This window comes from Hydractinia symbiolongicarpus, chromosome 2, assembly GCF_029227915.1.
Source record: "Hydractinia symbiolongicarpus strain clone_291-10 chromosome 2, HSymV2.1, whole genome shotgun sequence".
In the NCBI taxonomy this organism is placed as follows: domain Eukaryota; kingdom Metazoa; phylum Cnidaria; class Hydrozoa; order Anthoathecata; family Hydractiniidae; genus Hydractinia; species Hydractinia symbiolongicarpus.
The window spans coordinates 13,958,052-13,982,607 of record NC_079876.1 but is presented as its reverse complement, the minus strand read 5'-3'; the positions used below and the strand labels follow the sequence as shown (position 1 = coordinate 13,982,607).

General features: G+C 33.4%; 2 protein-coding genes across 6 annotated transcripts; both read left to right on the top strand.

Moving 5' to 3' along the window:
- Positions 1-1,088: 1,088 nt before the first annotated feature.
- Positions 1,089-15,732, top strand: LOC130629553 (uncharacterized). Of its 3 annotated transcripts, none has more exons than XM_057442807.1 (11): positions 1,089-1,170; positions 3,647-4,339; positions 7,665-10,024; positions 10,101-10,182; positions 10,941-11,090; positions 11,813-11,911; positions 12,464-12,577; positions 13,108-13,206; positions 13,420-13,521; positions 13,598-13,711; positions 14,480-15,732. In XM_057442807.1, the coding sequence occupies exons 2-11, from the start codon at positions 3,674-3,676 to the stop codon at positions 14,537-14,539; spliced, it is 3,846 nt and encodes a 1,281-aa protein (XP_057298790.1). In that variant the 5' UTR covers positions 1,089-1,170; positions 3,647-3,673; the 3' UTR covers positions 14,540-15,732. The 3 variants fall into 3 exon arrangements, with proteins under 3 accessions (XP_057298790.1, XP_057298789.1, XP_057298791.1); XM_057442806.1 differs by having other exon boundaries at positions 1,089-1,249; XM_057442808.1 differs by lacking the exons at positions 1,089-1,170; positions 3,647-4,339 and adding an exon at positions 5,411-6,088.
- Positions 15,733-18,137: 2,405 nt separating this feature from the next.
- On the top strand, positions 18,138-24,038 carry LOC130629551 (uncharacterized). 3 transcript variants are annotated; one of them, XM_057442805.1, is made up of 8 exons: positions 18,140-18,786; positions 19,131-19,309; positions 19,611-19,726; positions 20,364-20,457; positions 21,425-21,525; positions 22,718-22,803; positions 23,413-23,468; positions 23,565-24,038. In XM_057442805.1, exons 1-8 carry the CDS (start codon positions 18,755-18,757, stop codon positions 23,666-23,668), a joined length of 768 nt encoding a protein of 255 aa, XP_057298788.1. In that variant the 5' UTR covers positions 18,140-18,754; the 3' UTR covers positions 23,669-24,038. The 3 variants fall into 3 exon arrangements, with proteins under 3 accessions (XP_057298786.1, XP_057298788.1, XP_057298787.1); XM_057442804.1 differs by having other exon boundaries at positions 18,169-18,782; XM_057442803.1 differs by having other exon boundaries at positions 18,138-19,309.
- Positions 24,039-24,556: the final 518 nt, after the last annotated feature.

Here is a 24,556-nt window from a genome sequence, read left to right as displayed (position 1 = left end):
TATAAAAAGAGACAACGGGCCTTGGAATCGAGGTTGTGTCACATAAAATAAAAATGCTTTTCTTATGTAAAGAAAGCAGGAAAGACGGTATTTATTTAGAAAAAGGAACGAACCTTAACTTAGACGTTTTCGCTTTAAATTCTCTACTTTTAAAATTGTTAACCAGACTATGTGGCTACTTTGTCTCCAGTACTCCGTAATTTTTCCTTACCCACAAATTTGATTAGTTGGATGGACCAGAGTGAAAGTCAAATACATTTCGCGCTTTGTCTTATGCTAACAAATATCAAGCTGAGACTTCAGGCTGAAGACAATAGATCTTTTGTTTTAAACAATAGATCTATTGTTTTAAACAATAGATCTATTGTTTTAAACAATAGATCTATTGTTTAAAACAATAGAGAAATAATAATAAGAAACTAGCCTGGTTAAAATTTCGATATTCTAATAACTACGGTTAACTACTTTATTTTTTTCTCGAATTTGACATCCTTATACAAGCTTTGTTGTGACACATGGTATCGCTTTGACTTAATGTAGTTGACATATTGCCCTTTGATCTTTTTTGACAACGAGCCTTTATGAAACGCGGCGAAAAGGGTGACGATTTGTCTCACAGATGTCATATTTGCAATGTGAAGATGCAAGCAGTAATAAACGCAAAATGGTTCATTCTCAATACAGACGTCTTTGCTAAAGTTCTCAATATGGGTACGTGTTATTATCTCTAGGCATGGTCGGTTTAAAGTAAACATTAATTAAGAGTCAAGCATTGTAATTATGTTCTATTCAAAAACATAATAAGAAAGATTTAATAGAATGTACTATCAGCTTTATTTACAGCACCCCCGTACTCTAAGGTACAGTAACCTTGTATTCGAAGATATTAGACGAGTGTGAAAAAATTTAAACCGTTCAAAGAATAAAACTGCACACATGAGAGTTATAACCATGTGAATACACTGTTGTAAAAAACACCAACAATACAACTTCTACCTTACATCATTTTTAATAGCTGTTTTGTTAGAATTGTTTTAATATGTATCAGGGGGTAATTTATTTTAATTACTGTTAACAGATAAAATTTTGTTATAATGACATCCGTGAAGGATATGTTAGAGCGATGAAGAAAGATAAAAAAAATGTGGGTTATGATTTTTATCTGAATGAGTATGATTTTTTTAATTCTGAATGATAAAGTCGCTTGGTAGAACTTTATTTCACAATGTTGTTGGCTGCCGTAGATTTTGTAAGTCGTTGTAGTTTTTAGATGCAGCTTTAATGTGTATATCTCTTGCTATGTTTTTAAAACTTTTTCAAGTCTATACTAGTACCGATCAGGAAAACGTCATCTGTATTATATCAATGCGAGCAACATCAGATTTTTTTATTCCAAATCCAGAAAGAGCCAGCACCAAAAATTTCTTAAATTATGAGTCTCCAACCTCGATCCCAGGACCTATAGCAATTATTGATATGAGGATGGAACGCGTAAGGCGGTTATACAAACCACCATTACGTGTCGTGAGATCAAAATAGATGAATCGCTCTTATTTGCAATAATTTAGGTGTATTGAGTGCTCTTAGATCCATTTTGCAAATTCTTAGACTGTACTTGTCGGTTACCCCCTCCCCCTTCCACATCCACTAGGGTTCTAAGCCAAAACATGACTTAATCCTGGCACTTGGGGGTCGGGGCAGAGTAAACGATAACTACGCTATTAAATATTAGTTTACTTTGGTTAATAAAAATTAAATGTTAAAAAATTACTCAGGCCTCTTAGCTTAACAATTTCATGTTTTAAAGGATTTTAGATTTCCTCCCTACGTCGAAGAAAAGCAAATAACGTGCACAGTATTATCTCAACAAATACGTGCATCGTTCTTGAAATTTTAAGTTTTCGCACCACAACCTTAGTTCTTAAAGTTATCAATTTCGAAATAAATTTAGAAATTTAAAACGGTTTCCTTTTCTGCATGCAAAAATTAGATGAAAATGATATATTTTGTGAAAGCTGCAATCTAGGGTTCTGGACATAATCTATGGTAAAGCCAATTTTTGCTAGTTATCGAAGTAGCCCATCAGAATTGCCTTGCTAAAAGTGGCAGCTGCAGAATAAAAAATTAATTTGTCTTTAAGCTAAAGACAGCATGCTTGTAGATGTATAGGCGAAGTAAGAAACGTTGAAAATGCGCTACTGGTTCATGTCCTTAATACGGAACAATCCATGCGACGGCTTGTTAAGGTCCGCAAAATGGTAAAAAAGGGCATGCCGATGTCAGCAAAAATTGATATGGTTAAGAATTTAAACTAACCAAACATTCTAACAGCCAAAGTCCTAAGTCTGTTTGCGACTATTAACAAGTTCGTGGTGTATGGCTTTCACAGAAACTGCAACCTCGTTCCCAGGGTTTGTTGCCTATGTCAAAGCTCCTAGCGCTTACTTGACGGCTATGACAAAAAGACAAAAGCCCCTGGGGACGAGGTTGCAGTAACTGTCTATAATTGCTTATTGAACGAATTTTAAAATTTTACTCTCTGTATTGCGTCTGGAATTGCAACTACTTTTCTTCTTTGATCATATTTTTAATTAGACTTGCCTTATTAACTTCTGCCTTATTAAAATTTTCGTTGGACAAAATTTATTCATTGAGCAAAATTTTTATTTTGTCGGATAAGCTATTTTTAAAGTAGTTTGGTTTTAACATTTTTAGCAACGCCTGCCTCGTTTTTAAGGTTATCGTTATACCTGCATACCGTTGCCAAAGACGGCGAAGTACTAATCTCGTTCCCAGGACTTTTTTCCCGGAATCACGATATCAACTTCGAACGCAGGTCCTGTAGCTGTTTTAAATATATATCGTATGCGTCAACCTCGTATCGTCGTCCCGCGGTCAGAAAAGATACAAGATGCCCTGGGGACGAGGTTGCGTATGTGTCTCATTTTCATTTTCGTCCCCGGAGATATAAAACCTCAAAATAAACTTATTTTTGAGCAGGTTTATTTTAAAAAGAGCTCTGAGACGAGAAGTCTTATTCTCGTATTTAAAAATTTCGAATAATGCACATTTATTTCAAAATCAGAAAAAACCGAAATCAATCACACGACACCCCAACCTCTTTCGCAGGGCATTTTGCCTTTTTGATCAATTTCATTGTTTGCTGCTCCGTAACGGCTGAGGGGTTGAAAAGACCCTTGGGACGAGGATTTAAATAGGCATACAAACAAGAATAAAATTATCTTTCCACTTCTACCAACGTTGGTGGATCAGCGAGTGGCCACAAAATCAGGTTGATACAGGCTTTGCAGAAGAAAGTAACGAGATTTTAAGTTTTTTGAAAACAAACTATGGTGTTTTTGTGTTGATTATTTTGTATGAAAAAATAAGGGCTAGTTTACACAACGATTTTTTAATGTAAACATAACTTTATTCTCTTTCTTGTGAAGAAACAAATAAAAAGAGTTGACAAAAAAAACTGCACACTCCTTCACGGGTTAATTTTTTTCTTACTGGAACAAGCGCATATGTCTTAGTTGTAACTTTGTGTGGAAGGGCGATGTTAACACACTTCAGTTCTTTCTAGTGTAATTGAAGAAGAAAATGAGTACATGTATTTAGTGAGCAATTCTTACTATTTTTCTAGATGTTCTGACGAAGTTGTGAAATTAATATGAATGTTTTGAGCGCTGGTCGAGTCCAAGATTTTACAAACCTTCGAAAACCGTCAGAAAGTGACGACACGTCGAAAGTGCAACATGTCAGAAAAATTTCTGCAAGCAAATTATTTAGCATTCAGTATGAGAACAGGGATCAGAAAAAGCTAAGACGTACACATAGTCAGCCGACCATCCCCAACACAGAACAAACCGAGTTGGACACCTATTACACACCGTCGCAATGTCGGCGATACAATTCCTCGACTTTAACGAGCATGTCGTCGTCGAATATGAATCAGCGTCACAATAAGAAACGGTTACAGTATAACAGCCAGCCACGTTCATCGTCGGCGCAAAATTTGAAAGCTGTATTTTCTGAGAAATTAAAATCTAAAAACGAATCAAAAACAGGAACCTACGAAAACTTGTATGAACTTATACAGGCAAAATTAAAACGCTACAATCAACAGCAGAAGGTTTATTCAGAGAATAATTTATCAGAAGGTTGCTATGAGTTACGCAAGCAAGCCGATAATGATACGCTTCAAGAGGACTGGGAGCAAAGTTTACGAGATCTAGAGAAAGCTGGTCAACTTGATGGAAGTTTATTGGAAGCAATTTATCTTCTAAGGAACGCCCATCGTCGAGGGTTCCTTCAAAATAAAGATAAAAATATAAAGGTAGTGACTGTCGCTTTTTTTCTTCAACGACCTTGATTATAGCTTTCTTGTGTTAATGAATAAGGTTTCAATTTCAATTATATTATCACGCAACTTTAATCCTAGGGCTTTTACTCTTTGACGGTTAGTAATAAGTAGATTTGTATCCACCCTCGTCCCCAGGGTTTTTGACTTTGATAAAAAACCCTGGAGACGAGGGTGATTTGTTCCTTTCATAGCTTATAATTTCGCAAGCGAAGGTGAAGATGCCTGTCTGATGTTTCTTGTCTTGTGTAATTTAAGAGATTATTAAATTTTTTTTTGGTGCAACTAAACACCAGGCACCTTTTGTTTGCGTCTGTCCCGATCAGACAGGGAAATCTGGGTACGCAGTCGTTAACTTAAGGCGCACCTTTCCTCCCTTCGGATTAAAAGTTTCCGAAATTAAAGGCTGGGCAAAATGTAAACAAATATGGCTGACGAGATATCCACGTGTGTTTATCAGTGTCATCTTTTGTTTTGATATTCAATATTAATAACTTCAACAAGATCGCAACAGTTGCAGGTAAACATTTGCCATGTAAAATTTTTGATGCATGTTGGATCTTGTATGGTAGTAGGTAGCTATATAGCCAAAATAAAATGGCTCCGTTCTCGTCTACTCATACACTTCTTACTGTTGCTTGCTAGTTTAGTTATAAATATAAACACTTCGTCGTAGTTTACAAGATTGGTTAATATGTACAATTAATTTCATTTTTTTGCCATATAGTTCCTGCGTAGTAGTGGCTTCAATCTTGTAGAAAGCGACCTATATATAAAAAAGAATTAAACAATAATTGTTCTGACTTGTCTCTGTTTGTTTATGTTTTTTTTTTGTTATTGTCACTAACAGAGAAGCTTAAAGAATCTAGGTGTTCTCCTGTTACATAGCTTAACAAACACTTCTTTTAAAGATTTGTTTTTCTTGTAAACAATTTACAGAGACTGTAAGCCTTTCTAATGTCAATAACTAGGAAATAAATAACACCGTCTTTCACAGTTTTTTGTTTAGCTTTGTAACTCCTTAATATTCTCATTTTTTTATCACATATAAAGGATAAAAAGAGGGATTGTCATTTTTCTCGTACAGAAGAAAAATGAATTAATGTTTTCTTAACGTTGTGACTCACAAAGATATTCTTAGCTATGTTTTATTAAAGTCAAAGATAAAAATGAGAATGATATATTGGCCGTAAGTTTGTTGTTCATTTATGGCGAAAACATAATGAAAATACAGATTTATTTAATTATATAAGTGCTGTATCCAAGGACAAATTGACTTAATAAAATATTTGGATTGTAAAAAAAAAGTATGGTGTTGTAATTAGTTAATTAACTTTATTGTCAATTTTTAAAGATATCATTTTAAAAATTAATTAGCTATTACATTCAATTACATATTTTATTAAGTAGAAAAAAGACTTTAACATTTCGTCAGAGTATTCTGCAATGAGTACTTCACATGTTGTCAAAAGAAGAGAAAATTCTGAACGTAAAAAATTAAATCGAAAATCCAAATTATTTTACGTCAGTTGTGATTACTTGGATGTTAACAATGATGATGGTTCCATTCAAAGTGGATATGTACTCAACGTTCATTCTGATCCTTTGAATATAAATGTTGATCAAAATTCAGAAAAAGCTGTACGAGAGCGTAAGAAAAAAAACAGAAAATCCAAACTATTTTATGTAAGCTATGATCACATAAATGTTGATGGAAACCACAAGGTTTGTTATATCTTTATATTAAATATTTTTAAATCTTTACTTTCATAAAAAAAATAAGAATTAAGTAGAAGTATATATACTAAAAAGTATATATATATACTCAAGTACTTTGGAATCTTTAAACTTTGGCATTTTGACACATCACGTTTAATTCTATAGTTTTATTGTATATATTGAAAAATTCAATATTGCGGGGATAAATTTTAAATTTTAACTATGGCAAAAAGCCATTATCCTTTGTGGGAAATAAAAATCTACATTAAAAAAAATTCTGAATGTTTGTGTTATATTTGTAGCATCGTAAACTTAATTTCGGACCCAACAGACAATTTTCAATGAACATACTATCTAGTTGTCTTTCCTAGTTGATTATGATGCATTGATTATGATGATATAAGCACACAATAAACATAATTTTGAACCCCAAAATATGATGTTCTTAGGCACATCCAAGGCACATCACTTTTTTTATTTTATTTTGGACAAACAACTCCCAATTATTAACACAGGTTGACTTTCCAATAAAGCATTGATTTTTTATGACTTTTTAATTATCCCTTATCTAGCTGTTATATTCATTTCTTGAAACTTACCAGACAAAATCAGGTTAAAATTGATTCATTGCGTATGTATTTTTTATTTTATTTGTCAAGCATGCAACAATAAAGCATATGTTAATAGAATTAAGAAGATTAGGTATGCTCACACGTAGGTGAGTTTAAAAAACAGTAATATTGAGTCAAAATCTGTCATCGATGCTATGATAAATGAACATTGGGAGACCTGTTTCTAGGCATCTGAGATCATAGAATTTTTAAAGATTTTTTTGGTGATCACTATGCAGCATTTTTAAAAAAACTATCATGGATATTTCAATAATTATTATTATTATTATTACAAATTTTACACAGGATAAAACCTTCAGTAACATGTGTCCTGTTAACCACAAGTTAACAATTACACAAAAATCACAATTTAAAATAATCAGTTACTAACTACCTGAAGGAGAACTATGTGTTCAGTTTGACGAAGTTCAATGAGGAGTTCGCTGTAGATTCTTCCTAAAAACAGAGTTGTAAAATTTGCTATGTTGTGAAACAAACCTCCAAAACCTCTTTCTCGCATTAAGTTAGCCAATTTTTGCCATCTGGGACATGTCTCAATATCACCACTAGCTAACAATAACAACAGTAACAAACTTTTCTTCAACAATCTCATGTAACACTTTTGGTTTGTAAAAATGGATGAAAACTTGGATGTATAAACAACTTGCCTTTGCCATTTCGTTTTTTAAAGGGTAATGCTAAATCCATCTGATGTAACATACGCCACTTTTTTCTAACCGTAAAACTTGAGAAGCCATATAAATATACGATAAACAACATGTCCACTCACCTTGCTGCCATCTTGATTTGGGGCATAACTGTCACTGCTGTAAAAAATGCACTATGGCAAGTTGAAATTTAATTGAAACTTCCCGAAGTATTTTGCAACAAAATATGGACACATTTCTAATTGTGACATGTTTGTCCAAATCTCTAATTAGTTGCTACAAATTTCTTAATTCTTTTTTAAGGAGAATGATAGTCACTTGGGAAACGACAGCACCAGTGAAGATGGAGTATCTCAAAGTCAGAGTTCATTTGATAGTATAACTTTGCCATCTAATATTGCATATTCATCAACAGATAGTACACCAGTAAACACGTCTTCTGCATCATCAGGACGGAGTACGCCTTGTGTAAAAAAACGTCCAAAACGACCAGAAATAAAAATATCAGATCATCGCCATTATAAAGATTATTTAGAAATTCGTCGAACGGAGAGTCTTTCATCCCTAAATAGTGACATCGATGGTAGCATAACAAGCGATGGTAGTTTTCTCCACATACCTGAAGATGTAATTGCACAAGCTGTTTTATCAGATTTAAACTGTTCACCTGGGTACGATAGTCCTTTACATGAATTCGAAGAAACACTAAGAGAGTCAACTAAAACACCCCCAAATGGAATTGAAATTAGATCTTCTGATATACAAAAGCTTTGTGATAGAAGACCTGATTCACCTACAAGTCAGTTCCTTCAACCTATTCTATCAACAAATTCTGAGAACATTATAAATGAACTTCACATGAAGATATCTCCTTTGCTGCATAAGTTGAAACAGGTAGAAGAAGATTCAAAGAGGATGTCGTCTTTGCATGTAAAACTTGCTGTTCTCCAGGAAGAAAAACGTCAATTGGCTGCCATGTTGGAACAAAAGCGTCACACAAATGAATGTTTAATTTCAGAACAAAAAATTAATTCAACACAAATAAGCGATGAGATATGTAATGCAGAAGAGATAATAGTGGTTCAATCTGCTCCACCTGATAACAATATTTATAAATCTTATGAAGCTGGAGAAACTTGCTCCAATAAAAAGATGAAAGACGCGAGTGTGCAGAAGCATCTGGAAATTTTCACCGAAATAGTTCATCAAGGAACATCAACAAATGTCATGAAGCAAAGATCCATAGGTGTTGGTGATGGAATTGCTCATTTAAAGCATGTTGAATGCGCCACACAAGATGCAGTAAAAAGCAGTGAATTTTCATGTCAGTACGATATACAGTATCCTCGCAGAGACTGCTCCACTGAAACTTATACACCAAGATATCTTGATGCTGCAACTGGAGATAGTATTGCTGATGTGGTTTCAATGACTGCATTTACACAGTTTTCACCAACTCAAGTTTCCAGTTCCACTCAATCTATGCAGCCGGACATGTTTTCACAAGAGGTAATGGTTGGGATTGCATATAAAGATGTTGTAGACACTGGTGTAGGTGATAACATGGTGGAAGTGAAATGTTCAGACCAAGAAACACAAATTACTGTAAAGGAAACATTAGAAAAAGATACACAAGTGTTGCTAGAATACTCTGATGAATCAACTTCGGCTGGTTGTTCATTGTCTCGTATGAAATCACGCACAGTTCAATGTGCTCCAATTTATTGCGATTTTGCATGTGGGGAGAATAATGCAGAGTGTATAACTTCTGACAAATCAATAAATAATGTTCCTATTGTTCAAGACGTTTCAACAGATACTGAACCTATTACAACTGCTGACATTGGTACTTCGTGCTACATTGTAAACGAAACTATATCAATTGGAGTTGGTGATAAGAGCATATATGACGTACTTTGTGATAAATGTGTAAACAAACAAGTTCGTTCTGTTGGAGTTGGTTTATATGAAAACAACGAGCCATGTTGTGTCTCTGACAAACTTTGTAACTGTATCAAACCACAATGTAATTCCATAGGTGTAGGTGAACATTCTATTTTAGATGTCTGTTGTGATAAATGTGAGAATTTAAAGCAGGTATCAGTTGGTGTGAGTGACCATAAGATCGATGATCTTTTGTGTGACAAATGTATGCACCTAAAAATAGTGGATGTTGCCAGTGGTGATTCTAGAGTAGATGATTTACTTTGTGACACATGCACAAACAAAGGTGACTTGCTTGACAAAAGCGTTGGAGATTTTTTGATAAATAATGCTGTTTCAGTTGGCTGTGGTGATGAAGACGTTAACGATGCGTCATGCGAAAACTGTAAAGAGTCAAAGAATGAAACCATGTTTAACTTTGATTTAAATATTTTAAACCAAAAGCCGCAAGTGCAACAACAAGCAGTTTTGTGTCATTATTGTGGAAACAAAGTGGACTTGAATGATTCAAACTTAGAGGAAAGTTTACAAGCAATGAGAGAAAGCATGCAAAGCGTCTCTTGTGGTATGAAGCGTTCCACAGCATCCAAAAATTTACACTTTGATCTTGATACTGAGGATTCTGGAATATACTCGCACAAAGATAGTAGCTTGGATAGCCCGATAAGTGATGAATATCATGCTGTTGTCTCAGATGATGATGAAGATACAAGTGGAAGGTCAGTAAATGGAATTAGCAAATAAGTAAGGTACTGAGTGAAGAGAAAAATGATGTTTGTAGTTTACTGTTTTTAGTGGCCGTAATGATGTCATTGAAGCTTGTCAGATGTTACATCAGCATTTCAGTGGTGAGAAACCTTTGAAGCAACAACAAATGGTGAGTACGTTTGGTCAGTTTCTTGTTTGCATCATTGCTATGAGTGTGGACACTTTTAAAAATCGCCTGAATGTTAAGCCAAAGCAGATGTTGCAAACAACAGTGTGAATTCAATATGATGGATGTCACTGCAAACGACGAAAAAAATAGTTATTATTAATTGCAGGGATTTTCTGATACAATATAATTTTCTGTAAATTGGCAAAATTTTGTCTTGCGAATATTATTTTTTCTCCAAGAAAATTAAAACAATCTTTCAACGGATGCATAAATATATTATATATCTTGGCTTGCATATTTAGTGTTCCGACACTTCCGAATTCAGAGGAAAAATTAAAAAATTCCTTATGCTTCTATTATCTGCATGAGGCGGTACAATTCTTGACGCCTTGACGTATTTTAAATTTTCTCTAGCTTCCTGAAAAATGGCTTTCTCAGCTTTTTTCGTCAATGTATGAACAAACAGAACTTTTACTTTAGCAAAAATTTTTGGACCTCACCCCTACACCCCTCCCCCTCCCTTCTGTTAGAGCCTTGTCATTCAAGTTTTGTGACAATTTTTTATTTCATCAGACAAGAAAGTGTTTTTCCATTCTCTACAATATTGATTCTAGGGAATGAAAAAACACTTTTGCGTTGGAAGTAATATATATGAAACCTTAAGATTATTTCCAGTCATTACTACATTGGATTGCCAGTTTTTATTGTTAATTGCAAGTTTTAATGTGGTAATAAGAAATTAACCATCTTCTCTTTAGTTGAAATACATGGGTATCATCCAGACATTATGGTTCAAAACAGTAAAAAGACGAAGAGCAAATGCTTCAGTGGTGAAAAGTTACATTGATCTGTTTCATCAAAGAATTCCTGAGCTGATGGAAACCATCATTAATCTTACTGATGATGAGGTAGGTAGCTGTGTTTTTGTTCTTTTAGGACTAACCTTGGTATGTGACTATATAATTAGTAGTATAAAAATAGTGTGTCCTGAAACTTCTGTATCATAAACGTTTTGTTTAGGGGTTTATTTCGTAGCAACATATAAACTCTTTTTATTACTGCTTTTTACTTTTAATATTCCTTCAAAGTAAAACTTGTTTCTCCAGAAACAAGATTTTGCAAGGAAATCTTTGATTGTGTAAAAAACCTACGATTTTGCAACGTGTCCTGAATCTTTCTTTCTCGGTAAAACAAACTATATGATATTGCTATTTCAAGTGATCATTTGTTTTGCCAGTGATTTTTTTGTTTACATCAAACAGGAAACGAGAAGTCTTTATATTGTTTTCACAGACAAACGTTATAAAACGTTATAAAACAAAATGCTGTTGTGTTGTGGTTGCGCAGTTTTGTGGTTTTTATATCAAAATATTTTCAGTAAAAAAAAAGGGAACAGCATGTTTGTCAGCTATTGAACTTGACGTAATGTTATCCAAACAAAAATGTTATTTATGGGTCGGTGGCATGCTTGGAATTCTCTTTCCATATATATATGACAAAAAATCTCTGATACTACACGTTTTGAAAAAATCCCCTCGATATAATATGTGACATTTCACGCAAAAACTTTTTTGCGCGGAAATTCGCAAATAATATGTTACGAGGATTATGAAAATTAATATTATTTTAGGGCAATACTGCTCTTCACTACGCGTTGACGTACAAAAATTATGCTGTGGTCAGCATATTATTGGATTCTGGTGAATGCGCAGTTGATCTTGTGAATCAGGTAACAACTATCGTTACGACACTGTTTCGATTTTTTTTACTATTATGGTATTCACATAGAGAAAGCTGTATATATTTAAGATTATGCAACGTCCCGGAAGCGTCACTTTAAGCTATGTTTTACATGTCCAAAAATGTGTAAGATTGCCAAAATGAAATCCTTCTTAATATTTTCTCTAGCTGTAACTCAGGCTTCTGATAAAATGTATGAAATAAATCCGATAAACATTATATCCGAGTTTTGTCTAAACTTATCCTTAATGAATAACCTAACGATAGAGTGTACGATAAAGGTGTTCAAATTCTGACTGAGTCGTGCTAGAGACTAAAAAATGTTAGAAAAGAATTGAGGTGGTTGGCTAGTTAAGCGATTGCTGTGCTTGCACAACCTTGGTATCTCAACTGGAAACTTTAAATACACCAGGATTCCCTTTGCACGACCCTTGTTGACAGCGGTACCAATAGGAACTGAAGAGGCTATATTGGCTGAAATAATTGCAATATTTTTAATAATATTGTTTAATAATAATGTTTTTATAATCCTTTTAAACAGGCTGGCTATTCGCCCATTATGCTTGCTGCGTTAGCTGGTTTTGAGAAAAAGAACGATAAATACGTCATGCAGCGGCTACTTCGTATGGGTGACATCAACAAAGAATCTGCTGACGTAGGCGTTTTTATTATTTCTTTATTTTTTCGCATTTTTAGTTATCACGCTTTCGGATAAATACGCTCGGTTTAGTGAAGTTTTTGGTCAGTGTAGCTGATCACCAGCTGATACAAATATCACAGACTGCCCAAAACAATAACTATTATTTTACAGACCACTGAAATCAGTATTTATTATTAATTTAAAGAGTTTGCAAAGCTATGTTTATTATTTTACAAAGAGCGCAAAACTATATTTGTTATTTGATATAGCGCTTAAATCAGTGTTTACTATGTTGCAGACCACGCAAAATATTATTTTACATTCTGCGCAGAACAATATTTGCTATTTTGCAGACCACGCAGAATTATATTTACTATTTCACAGACCGCACAAAACAGTATTTACTATGTTACAGTCTGCGCAGAACAATGTTACTATTTAACAGACCGTGAAAAACTTATTTAAGGAGTATTGTCTAATTTAAAGACCGCGCGGAATAGAAGAAAAACGTTTATGATTGCAAATTTTGTATAATCTTTTTTTAGACTGGACAAACACCTCTTATGTTGGCTGTTTCCAGAGGTAATCTTGGTACAGTCGATCTTTTGTTAGATGCTGGTTGTGATGTCAATGCTATCGATGACGTAAGATTTTCACATATTTCTCTGTAGTTTGTCAGCAAAGAATGGAGATACTTACCAATAAACAGTGCTTATATGTTCTGTGCAAGCTTAGTATTATTTTATATTTCAACAGATAGTTTTTTAGTTGGCCCTAAATACTATAATAGACTGTTCTTCAGTCCTGATAATACTACTGGTTTAAGTTGTTGCGTTCAAAATTTATTTTACTTACAGGAAGGTTCTACTGCATTGATGTGCTCGTGTGAACACGGAAACATAAACATTGTAAAAGCGTTGTTGGCGCATCCTGGTTGTGATGCAACTATAGAAGACAATGTAAGTGTAACTAAGAATGATAAGAGCTATTTATGTCGTTTTAGAGATTAATTGTCAAATTTATATTTTGTTTTAGGAGGGTAGTACAGCGTTAAGCATAGCTATGGACGCACGCCGAAAAGATTTGGCCCTACTGATTTATGGAAGTCTTAATTTCGATGCTCGTGGAAGAATTAAGTTGAGTCCATCGGTAAGAAAAATTGAACTTACTAGTATAAATTAGTACAATTCCGGGAGACTAAATTTTTCAAATTATCTTTTGATAAAAAACAAACTAAAATTTATGCTTTCACTGTTTTTTCTTTTGATTATTTTTTTCAAATTTATAACAAAATTTATAACAAAAGTAAAAGATGCAGGCACGTATCGCGTATTATTAAACCCTACCTCTCTTGGAAACAGGGCCCCGTATTCTGAAACCCTATGTCTCCTAGATACAGGGTGACATATTATCAAACCATGCGTCTCATGGATACAGGGCCGTGTATTATAAAGCCCTTTGTCTCTTAGATGCAGGACCACGTATCATTGATCCCTAGATATTTTGGAAACAGGGCTACGTTTAATGGAACCCTGAGTCTTTTAGTTACAGGGCCGGGTAGAAGCCAGGATACAGGGTATAATAGCAGCTAAACGGCTCGAACGTTTAAGCAAGTATGAACTTCAAGTAGGGTTACTTTTTTTACCACACTTTTGGTTTCCTGCGTTTTCCTAAAATATTAGCCCACAGCTTTACGTAAGCTAAAGTGCGTAAACTCGTTTAAAGTTTACGTTCTGAAATTTTTTTTAACTATACAAAGCGGTGTCACTTTATTTAAGCCATGTGACTATATGGACCTTTTAATCTAAAATTAAAAGAAATAAAGATTCGGGTGAAAAGATATAAGTATAATGTAGATTCAATAAACGTTTTTATTGTTATTCACATTTAAAAAGTGCTTTTGTAATATTTTTGTAGAAACAATCATTATTGGGATTGGGTCGAAGATCCCCATCTCCTGTGATTGGTAGAAGATAATCCAGTAACAAATTTCAAGGACAGAAAAAAAATTCGAAGGATTGGATAGAATTGAAACTTCTTTTGAACAAAACAACAATCTTTGATGATTATGATGACCGGAAAACCCATTTTGGAGGCGACAGATGAAAAAAAGGAGATGCTGACAATTGCATTTCTATGTAAACAAACAGTGACGCTTGTATTTAGATTTTCAACATTAGATTTTTGTATTATGATTTATATCGTAACGTTTCAAAATTCAAAATTCTGATTTATAAAAATAGCTGTACTATTGCTAAAAGCGTTTGACAATGTCAGTAGTATTCGTCCTTTAGTGAAGCAGTTTGTAAAAAATGGAGAGATAGCATAATACCCTACTGTCTTACATCTATTGTTGCAGACAGATACTTTCGCAGCCAAAATATGCGGTGACGAAAAAAAAACAACCTTGTCCCCAGGGTCTTGTAGCCCTGAGCCGTTATTAGGGGATCAACTTCATCAACAAGGCAAAATGCCCTGGGAACGAGGTTGGAAACCCCCGCAAAATACACGTTTTCTGAATAACGTGTTCTTATAATTTTATAAATAAATGTTTCGACTTAAAGGTCATATTCCGAAGATTTCACATTTTATAAAGTTTCAGGTGAGAATTTCAAAAAACACTTTGTTGAAAAAACTCGAGAAATAGCAGTGGTACGTTAAAGAAAACTAATTCGGGAAAGGTGTATTTTGCGATTTTTAGGACATAAACTTAGAGGTCATATTTTGCCCATATTTCGTGGAATATTCCTTTGCGAACGAACATATTTCTTTATTTTCACGTTAAAAAAACATTCCCTATTATATAAATCTAGAAAATAAGACCCAACGCCATTCTGTGACTTAGAATAGGTTGCGTTCCCATAGCATTCAGGAGAGAGAAGGCCGCAGGTATTCAATGAACTTCGTAAGATTGATTTTTTATTTTAGATTTATTTAGATTTTTTATTTTTTTATTTAGAATGTTCCCAAACATAAACTTTCACGAAAACAGTCCAAAATCGCGAAATTTTCTGCCCGTTAAATTACTTCTTTGTGTAGGAATAAATTTTTAAAAGTTCTGTTATTAGTCGGAATTTATCAGTATGTCCACCAGCGGACATGATATTTAAAATAAAAACTTGCCAAATGTATTTTTGTACTGTCGCGTTTAATAAAATACTACAGCGTAACTGGTGTTTTTTTTTTTTACAAAATAGCAATTAGCACTGCCACCCTCCCCTCTGGTGGCAATCACCCCACTGTTTCTGCTAAACATTCCTTAGTCTTTGTGGGGGAAGCACGGGGTGGGGCGTTGTTCAATTGGGTTTGATATTTACTTCCATAGTTATTTTATACATCACGACTAATACATCTTTTTGGTAAAAGCACTAACACTTTTGCGTAAAAATTTAGGCGACTAGCAATTTTAGATGGGTTGCATAAGAATGTGAGTGCAAAAATTCAGTTGGGTCAAAAACTATTTATTTCTATATATATCATGTTTATCACTATATATTCATTCTTTCATTCTTTTCCTCTTTTTTCGGTGTTAATATGCATATATTACTTCCTCAAAAAAGTTTAAACTTTTTTTAAATAACACGAAATGTCATAAACAAAAACATTTGGGTCAGAACATCTAGAACATCAAAAATTTGTGCACTTAAGCTACAATTATTACATGTTAAATAAAAATCGTTTTGTCATATTATATGCAACCGATGTAAGTTTAGTTACACAAAATGTGAAAAATACATTATATATTTGCATAATCTTTTGATTTTTTTGTCTTTTTGACTATTTTGTCAAAGAATCCGATGTTGAGTTTAGAAACCGTCAAAACTATGCAGTAGAAAAGGTTGAGTTGACAACTTTGTTTCCAGACTTTTTATGTTTTATGTGATCCCCGACTTCTGTTTCAAAAAGATAAAACCCATGCAAACGTTGCATTATGGGTATGATGCAACGAGATGCATTATGGGTATGATGCAACGAGATGCATTATGGGTATGATGCAACGAGATGCATTATGGATATGATGCAACGATATGCAATTAAAAGAAACCGTGTGAATGTGGCGTAATTTTTTTAAAAACTTTTTAAAATTGTAGCACGAAGATATATTTGTTAATGAAATTAATATTTTACCGGATTTTGCATTGCATACACGGACTGCTCTATCCACCCCCCTGGTTTACAACTCTCACTCTTCCGAGCTAAAAAAAGAGTGTCCATTTTTGACTATTGGAACTGATAGATTATAAACGATATTGTCTTCTTCAAACATATGATCGACATCTTTTAAATATCTTTTAAACCATTCTTCAACATTCGTTGCGCTGTCGTTATTGCGGTAGTCATGACAAAAAATATTAAAGTTACTTTTACTGTGTATTAATTTTTCGGCAGAACGTATGCGTATAATTGACAATCCGACTTTACTGTGGTGCAAAATTTTAATAGATACTATGTCTCCGACTCCTCTGTTAACATCGTAAACCGTAAACGACGCTTTTTCACAATATGACACATGAAAAACTCGTATTGCGCCAGGTATTTTACGGCAAAGTAACGCCCGTACATTCAACAACCTTTTATACCAGTGCAGCGAATAAATTTTTTCATGCCTGTATGGCAAAAAAAAACTAGAAAAAAAGTATTTCTTTAGGCTTGTAGAACAAATGATAAAATAAAAAAATTGTGACTAAAGTAATAAAAAGACACGAGTTGTGTTCAGTTATGTCTTCACAATAATCTATCAGTAACGCGAAGCCCTGGAAAAACACATTTACATGAGCTGTAGCTGAAAAGATAAGCCCCTAACAATAAAATGTCTCTAACACAACAAAGGCCAAAAATAAAATAAAAGTCCACATGCAGACAAATAACATTCCTGTAACTTGGCAAGCATGACTAATTATCTCTCTAAAGATAGAAAGGGCGTGGCTAGTAGCGTATCATGTCATCCACTTAGCTATGGTACTTTCTTATTCAAATCATTAGAGAATTGATCAATTGTTAAATTACCAATTTTTTTTAGCTTAATGTACTTCAAAGTTTTATTATCAACGCTTCAGTTGACAAGTTCGACAATAAATCAGCTGTTTTATTTTGCTGTCTTGCAGGGTCGTAACGTGTTAAAGTTTAAACAAATTTAAAATATTTTAATTGCAAATGAGGTCTCCTACTACATACTTTCGGCACGTTGGCATTATCTGAAACGATTAGAACGTTTTATATCAAGATGAGAGCCTACAGATTTCAAAACGAATTTGAATGCTAGAGCATTCGTGTATTTTTCTTCAGGTGTAAAACATTACTTACTCAATGGAGAACATATTCCCCATATCCGCTGTAGCTGGCATCGCAAGAAACGAATTTTGCAGTTTTACGAGTACGAGGAATGCATCTTCTGCTTAAGATTGATGGTAATGATTGTTTGCCCTGTCTTCAAACATAGAGATTTTTAGCTTTTCTATGCTGTCCTCAGAAGCTAATTTGTTCCCCTGTTGACGGATTCTAAGTCTTTTTTCTGTACTCATTCAAAGATTTTGTTGATAATTTTGCAAAAGTTAGCTGATGAAGATTTCCTTTTCATTTATATGCGCTTGTCGACGACTGCTTCTTCCAAAGCCTTCCTCATGTATCAAGCATTGCTGCTTGAAAAGATTGCCCTTGATGCCTGCTTGAGACGACTCCATCAATACGCCTTATTTTTAGTTTGCGATATCAGTTGTTCTACAAATGTTTTTGGCAGCCCGGTAGGAAATAATCGAAATCATCTTTGATTAAAGCTGGTATTTAGAGGATCAAAATTAAGTAAACAGATAAGTTGCAATGTTTTTTAAACTGCGATGATAAAAATCCTGTAGCCCTTAACGTTTTCGCTTTTTGGGAAATGTAAAGAAATTCTGGTCCCAATGTTCCACAAACCTGTAGTTCACCCACAATGTGCCGTACGGCGGGGGCTCTGACAGTGACATATATTTTAGGAATTCAATACCGTTGAGGGGCGTGGAGTTGGGTGGAGGGTCGAAGCAAAATTACATCAGTTCGTTGCAAAATGGCAGCCGTAAAATAAATTTTTTTTGCAAAAAAAATTATATTTTGATAAAAGGATAAAAGTGTTGGTGGTTAGTGACAGTATAATTTGTGCTAGTGAACCGTTGAATGTAACGATGGGAGTGATTGATTACTCTGGGCATTTAGGAAATGCAGATGATGTTAATTTTGACATTTTGTAGGTAATTTTTCTAGCTAGCTAGCTCGAAAGACCTCTTGTGTTGTTTTCAAGGACAAGTTCGACTTGGTTGTTGCATTATTATACTTTTTGATGGTTTTTCTTTTTTAAGACAGCTAGTCATGCAGAAAGGCTGGCCATGAATATTAACAAATGAAAAAGCCTGGAGTAAACCTTTACTAGAATTTTCTCTTTTTGCCCTGATTTCAAATGGAAGGATTTTTTAGCAACTCTTCCTCCAGTGTTCAAGTTAAAATGCTTCATCTTAGAAATTTAAAAGATGGGAGTTACAGAGATAAATCTACCTAAGAGCAGCCAGTTTACTCTAATTTTTATAATTATATATAGGTCACTTGAAACTCAAGATGAAAACCAATTAAACCACTATGATGATGTGGGAAATACTGCTGTTCAGCATCAAGCAAGATGCAAAAGAAAAAGATTAAAACCCAGATGCTATGATTTTCGGGAGTTTGGATTAGATGCAAGAAGACGAGGATCAAAGCATCAAAGAAGAAAGCAAAACTGTAAGCCCTGTAAAAAATCACATATCACATATTTACTGCATCCCAAATTAGTGGTTGCAGCAACAAAATGTGTGAAAGGAACTTTGAAATATCCATGGCTTTGAAGGTCTGCAAGAAGGCTTTAAACTATTTTGTTTGTAAAAAAAACATGTTTTTAAAAAAGTTAGGTGAAAAGTATATATATATATATATAGTATATATTTTTAAACCCTGTGTTTTTTAATTTTGTTACAAACTCTGTTCAAACAATACTAATATTTATATTGATGCATTATTACATGCTAATTATTTTGTGATTCAGTTTGTGAATTGCTACAAATGGTAAATGAAGAAGAACATTTCAATACTGATGATTGGCTATCTGATGATCACATGACCGCTTTTGCAGAGCTTTTTATTGATGAAGGAAAAATGAAGGTAGTTTAAAAGACAGAACATTTTAATATTATGTATAATTTAAGCAAAATAATTAATGCATAAGAAAGAAATATGGAATTAATATTTGTAAATTTGCTTTCTGTTCACAATCTTAAATTCTTTCTCTTTTTATCCAAAAATCAATATTTGCACCCTTTTTATTTTCATTTTACTTTACTACTTTACTTTACACACAAGGTTGTGCACATTTTAGACCCTTCTTTAGAATACTTATTGGCACCTTATATTCCACAATTCCAGGTCAGGTGGCTTTGATTCTATCATGGATCAATTTCACTACTCAAGCAGAAAGTGGTATAACAAACAAGGCCTGTGTGTCTGATGAAGCCCTTGTTTTTTTAGGTCATCCCTTTACCCACACAACATCCTTTCTCTAGATACGATACGAATCCTCCACTGGAGAGTAGGGACACCCAATCAAAAACATATGTACCCATTGTCATTTTGCATGATTATTGGAGTTCTATGTGTAAACTTATCAGATTCTTCAATTTTTTTCTTCTGCAAAGAATTAATTTTCTTACACATTGCAACAACTTGAATTTTTCTTAGGTATGGGAAGGTTTTTATTGAATTTTTTTCAACAACTTTAATTTTAACTTTTAATTTTGATTAGGTATGGGAATGTTTTATTAACTTACCAGAAGACAGACAAGAAGATTATTTAGCCAGTTTTCATAACAAGAAACTACTTGTGCAAACAACCCCAGGTATATACATCAATTTTTTTATTTATTTATTGACTAAAATGTATTTATTTTTGGCCATCAAATTTTCGGAGTGCAGGGAATAGGATGGATATAAACACCTCAAATAACTTTTTATTGGTTTCAGCTCTGATGATGAAAATTGGTGGGAATATGATATAGCATTAAAAAGAAAGAATAATTTGCATAAAAAATGTTAACGTCTGTGTGTTTACTGCTGACCTTTGATGAGTGGATTACTTTGGTTTATTAGTGAATTTTGTTTGCATTACGTAATTTTCCTTTATAATTGAAAAAATGCAAAATTTATGGCCAAGTTATGGCCCTACTGAAATCACACTTTGGTTGTGGTAATGAAAAAAGTGAATTGGTGGTGGAATTTACTCAATTCCCTTCCAACCTCAAATATGGTAGATTTAGTTAAATCAAGGAAGTGTTAACATGAATTGATTCACATACATTTATAACCACATTTAAGATATATAATTCTATTGATGTTATTGCACAGAAAATTGTACGTCTAAAATCGAGATTTTTAAACTAATTCCGTTTGAAATAAAATATGCAGCAAATGATTAAAGAAAAAAACAATGATGACTTTTTTACCAAAAGACATGATTGGAAAGGCATACTGCCTTTTAGGGAACAAGGGCAAAGTTGATTCCATAGTCCTTTTTTTAAATCTGGTATGCCAAAACGAAGAAAAGAATGGGGTCACAAGAGCAAATGTCATATCATAATATTATACGGTACGAATTAACGTGCTTACTCGAAATAGTATACTCGAAATATCAAGATATTGCAATATTACACTACATGTGAAAAATTATTATTTCTAAATTCTCCCTTGAATTTGCCCTATTAGCTTCATTTGTTTAAAGTGAATATACAGCATTATGTACAAATAACATTACTTTTTGAATTTTATTTTTAACGACTTACATGCATTTAATTTAAACAAATTTACTAGAGGACACTTGCAATGATGATGTAGAAAAAGATGAAATCAATTACCTCCTGATTGACAAAAAAATTCGAGACATGCTGAGAAGCAAAAAGTTAGCATATGATGTAAGTATTTTTTTCAGTTTAACACCTGTCCATTCTTCTGTCTTGTCCTTTGGAGACTTTCCCAATCTGTTGTTAAAACAAGAAATCTGTCAAAGCTGACTTTTATAAGAGGAAGTTTGGGCACTACAAAATGTCAAGGTGTTTTCCAGTAATCTAGAATAGAAGACGTTAAATTGTTAATGAAGGTGGTTTGAAATATTAGTGAAATCTTATTTCTTTATAACTTGTATTAAATGGGTTAAAAGTCCGATATTTTGCAGCAAATATATAGGTAGCTTATCTAATGAATTTGAAAGTTCAAGAAAAATATCAATTAGGAAATAGCTCTGCTCATTGGGTACTAAGAACTCAGGATTATACCCAGGTTGTAAAGACAGACTCATAATGGTGGTGCAACCAGAGAAAATCAACAACATGTAAGCAAGAAGTTTTAATTTCCTGCTGTTAACATCCATTATGGTCAAGCAAGCTTAAAGTCAAATGTAAAAAAGGAGTGTTATGTTTCTACCATGTATATTATATTAGTCTAGTACTATCTGTCCGCCTGTCTGCTTTGTTCTCTGTCTTCTCTGTCTTCTGTTTGTTCTCTGTCTTCTGCTTTGTTCTTTGTCTTCTGCTGTGTCTGTCTGTCTTCTGCTGTGTCTGTCTGTCTTCTGCTGTGTCTGTCTGTCTTCCGCTGTGGTCTGTCTTTTGCTGTTGTCTGTCTTCTACTGTGGTCTGTCTTCTGCTGTGGTCTGCCTTCTGATGATGTCTGTCTGTCTTCTGCTTTCGTCTGTTTGTTTTTATTACCCCCCTCACCCAGTCAAAATATAGCGATATAATGTTAAAACTGACTAGGGTCCATTTTAAAGCTCTCTTTAATTCTATTTGGATTCCTTATATTTAATATTTTTAAGTTTATACAAGTTTTAAATGTATTTTAAATGTTGTGCTTCTTTCAATAAAAACAACAAAAGGACAATGAAAAATATATATATGAATCAGTCAATTTCAATGATTATCGGGTTGACTTTCATGTTTGTCAACCTTTTATCAGCCTCCTTTAAAATAAGAAATTAATCCTAATATTTCTGTTTCAGGTCTATTCAGATCACTAAAATCTTAAAAAAATTTCCTGAAAATCTTATTAATACTCACATTTGAGTAACTGCTTTTATTTGTCTAGTTCAGTTTCGTGTTACTATATTAACAGGGGTTGCTAAAATACTATGAAGATGACGTCATTTCATGCATGGAAGACTGGTTTCCATCCATTGTTGTATTGGAATTGGAAACAGCGTAAGTCTCTCGTATCAAATTGAAAATGGTAAACAATTTCCTACCTTGTGCTACGATGCACGAAATATCTCAGTTTGACATATGTAAGACGGAATAAAACTATGGATTTTTTTTACCCACTAAGTATTTCGTTATTCTGGACACTTTACATGGGCTTATATTTGGTCCTATACTTACATATATTGTAGTTTTGATCCTTTCTAAATATCTTGTAACTCTGTGTTCTACACCGAAATCAGAATAGTTGGTGGTGGGAAAAATTACGCTAAGTCGCAAACGATTTTTCTGCAGTCAGAATACTTTTTGATTGGTTAACCTTATTGTTCTTTGCTCACGTGGTCAATATCGAGAAATCTTTTCTTTTAAGCGTGAATGACCACACTCACCCGAAAAATATAATTAATTCTTGTATTATTTCAAAGGGTAAGATGTGACCACGCCTACATTGTGCTTATTGGTTGATTTTAATTCGGGGTTTGCTTTAGGGTGGATTCGAATTTTAGGGATTTCCTTTGAAATTTGAGCTTTCATTTGAGAGAAACCAACTTTGATATCATCGAAGAAAGGTTAGTTAACTAGGCTTAACATTCTATCTATCCTTATCTTCAGGTATGATCGTATGCTTGTATATGCGCTCTGTCAATACATGAAATTGTCATGGAATAGTAAGTTATGACTTTTGTTCACCAAGGGTGTTTCCATGACAAATGTAACGTAGTCGAGTTTATTAAAATAAATCTTATGCTGTCTTGATTTTACAGCCATCAAGCTACAAGATACCGTGCTGGTGGAAATCGAATTACCAAGTGAGGATATGAAACCACCCGATCAAACACTAACGGATTACATAAAAAATAACATATAAAAATAAACTTCATATTTCCATGTTGTGATTTTATTCTTTAGAATTTCTGAAGTTTGTTTTGCTTTTACTCCATAAATGAAAAATCATGTGACGTATCAACTGTTGTCAACCTTTTAATATACCATAAATGAAAAATCATGTGACGAATCAACTGTTGTCAACCTTTTAATATACCATAAATGAAAAATCATGTGACGAATCAACTGTTGTCAACCTTTTAATATACTTTTAAATTCTCGTCTATATTACACAAATTATTTTATATTTTAAATGTTATCCAATGTTTTAGTTTAGATAAGTTTAATTGTGAAATATTTATCTAATTATGTATATTTTCCGCTCAATGGGATAAAACTTACAGAAAACAGTATTGTATGACTTTTGATTCGTGTCCTGAACGTTAATTTTGAAACAAAATGTGAAAACTTAACGGAACAGGATATGTTTTAAAGGGTAAAGCTTAGCGCCTTTAGTAGAGTTTTTATCTTAAAAAATATTACCACTTATCTGTTCAGTCATTGTCATTGAAGAATTATAAATATTACATGTCATGAACAAGTTTGTCCTACTAGAATACATTTTAATATTTTCTGAATTACTTGCTCAATGTTACAAAACTTTGTGACTATTAATTTTCTTACGTAATTTTTCCAAAATTTTGACTTCACCTGCTAATGATGTCAAATGCCACAAGACTGCTCAAAGCCACCAACGTTCAAAAAGTAAAGTGTTAAAATTCTGATCTAATAATCATATTAACATGAAATTTTCCAAAGGGCGAAATTAAATACCCGCTAAAATTTATACCTTTAGGGTAAGTAGATTTTTGGATAAGAGATATAAATGATTGGAGTTTGTGGTTCAACATTTTGTTATCAACTTTTGTTA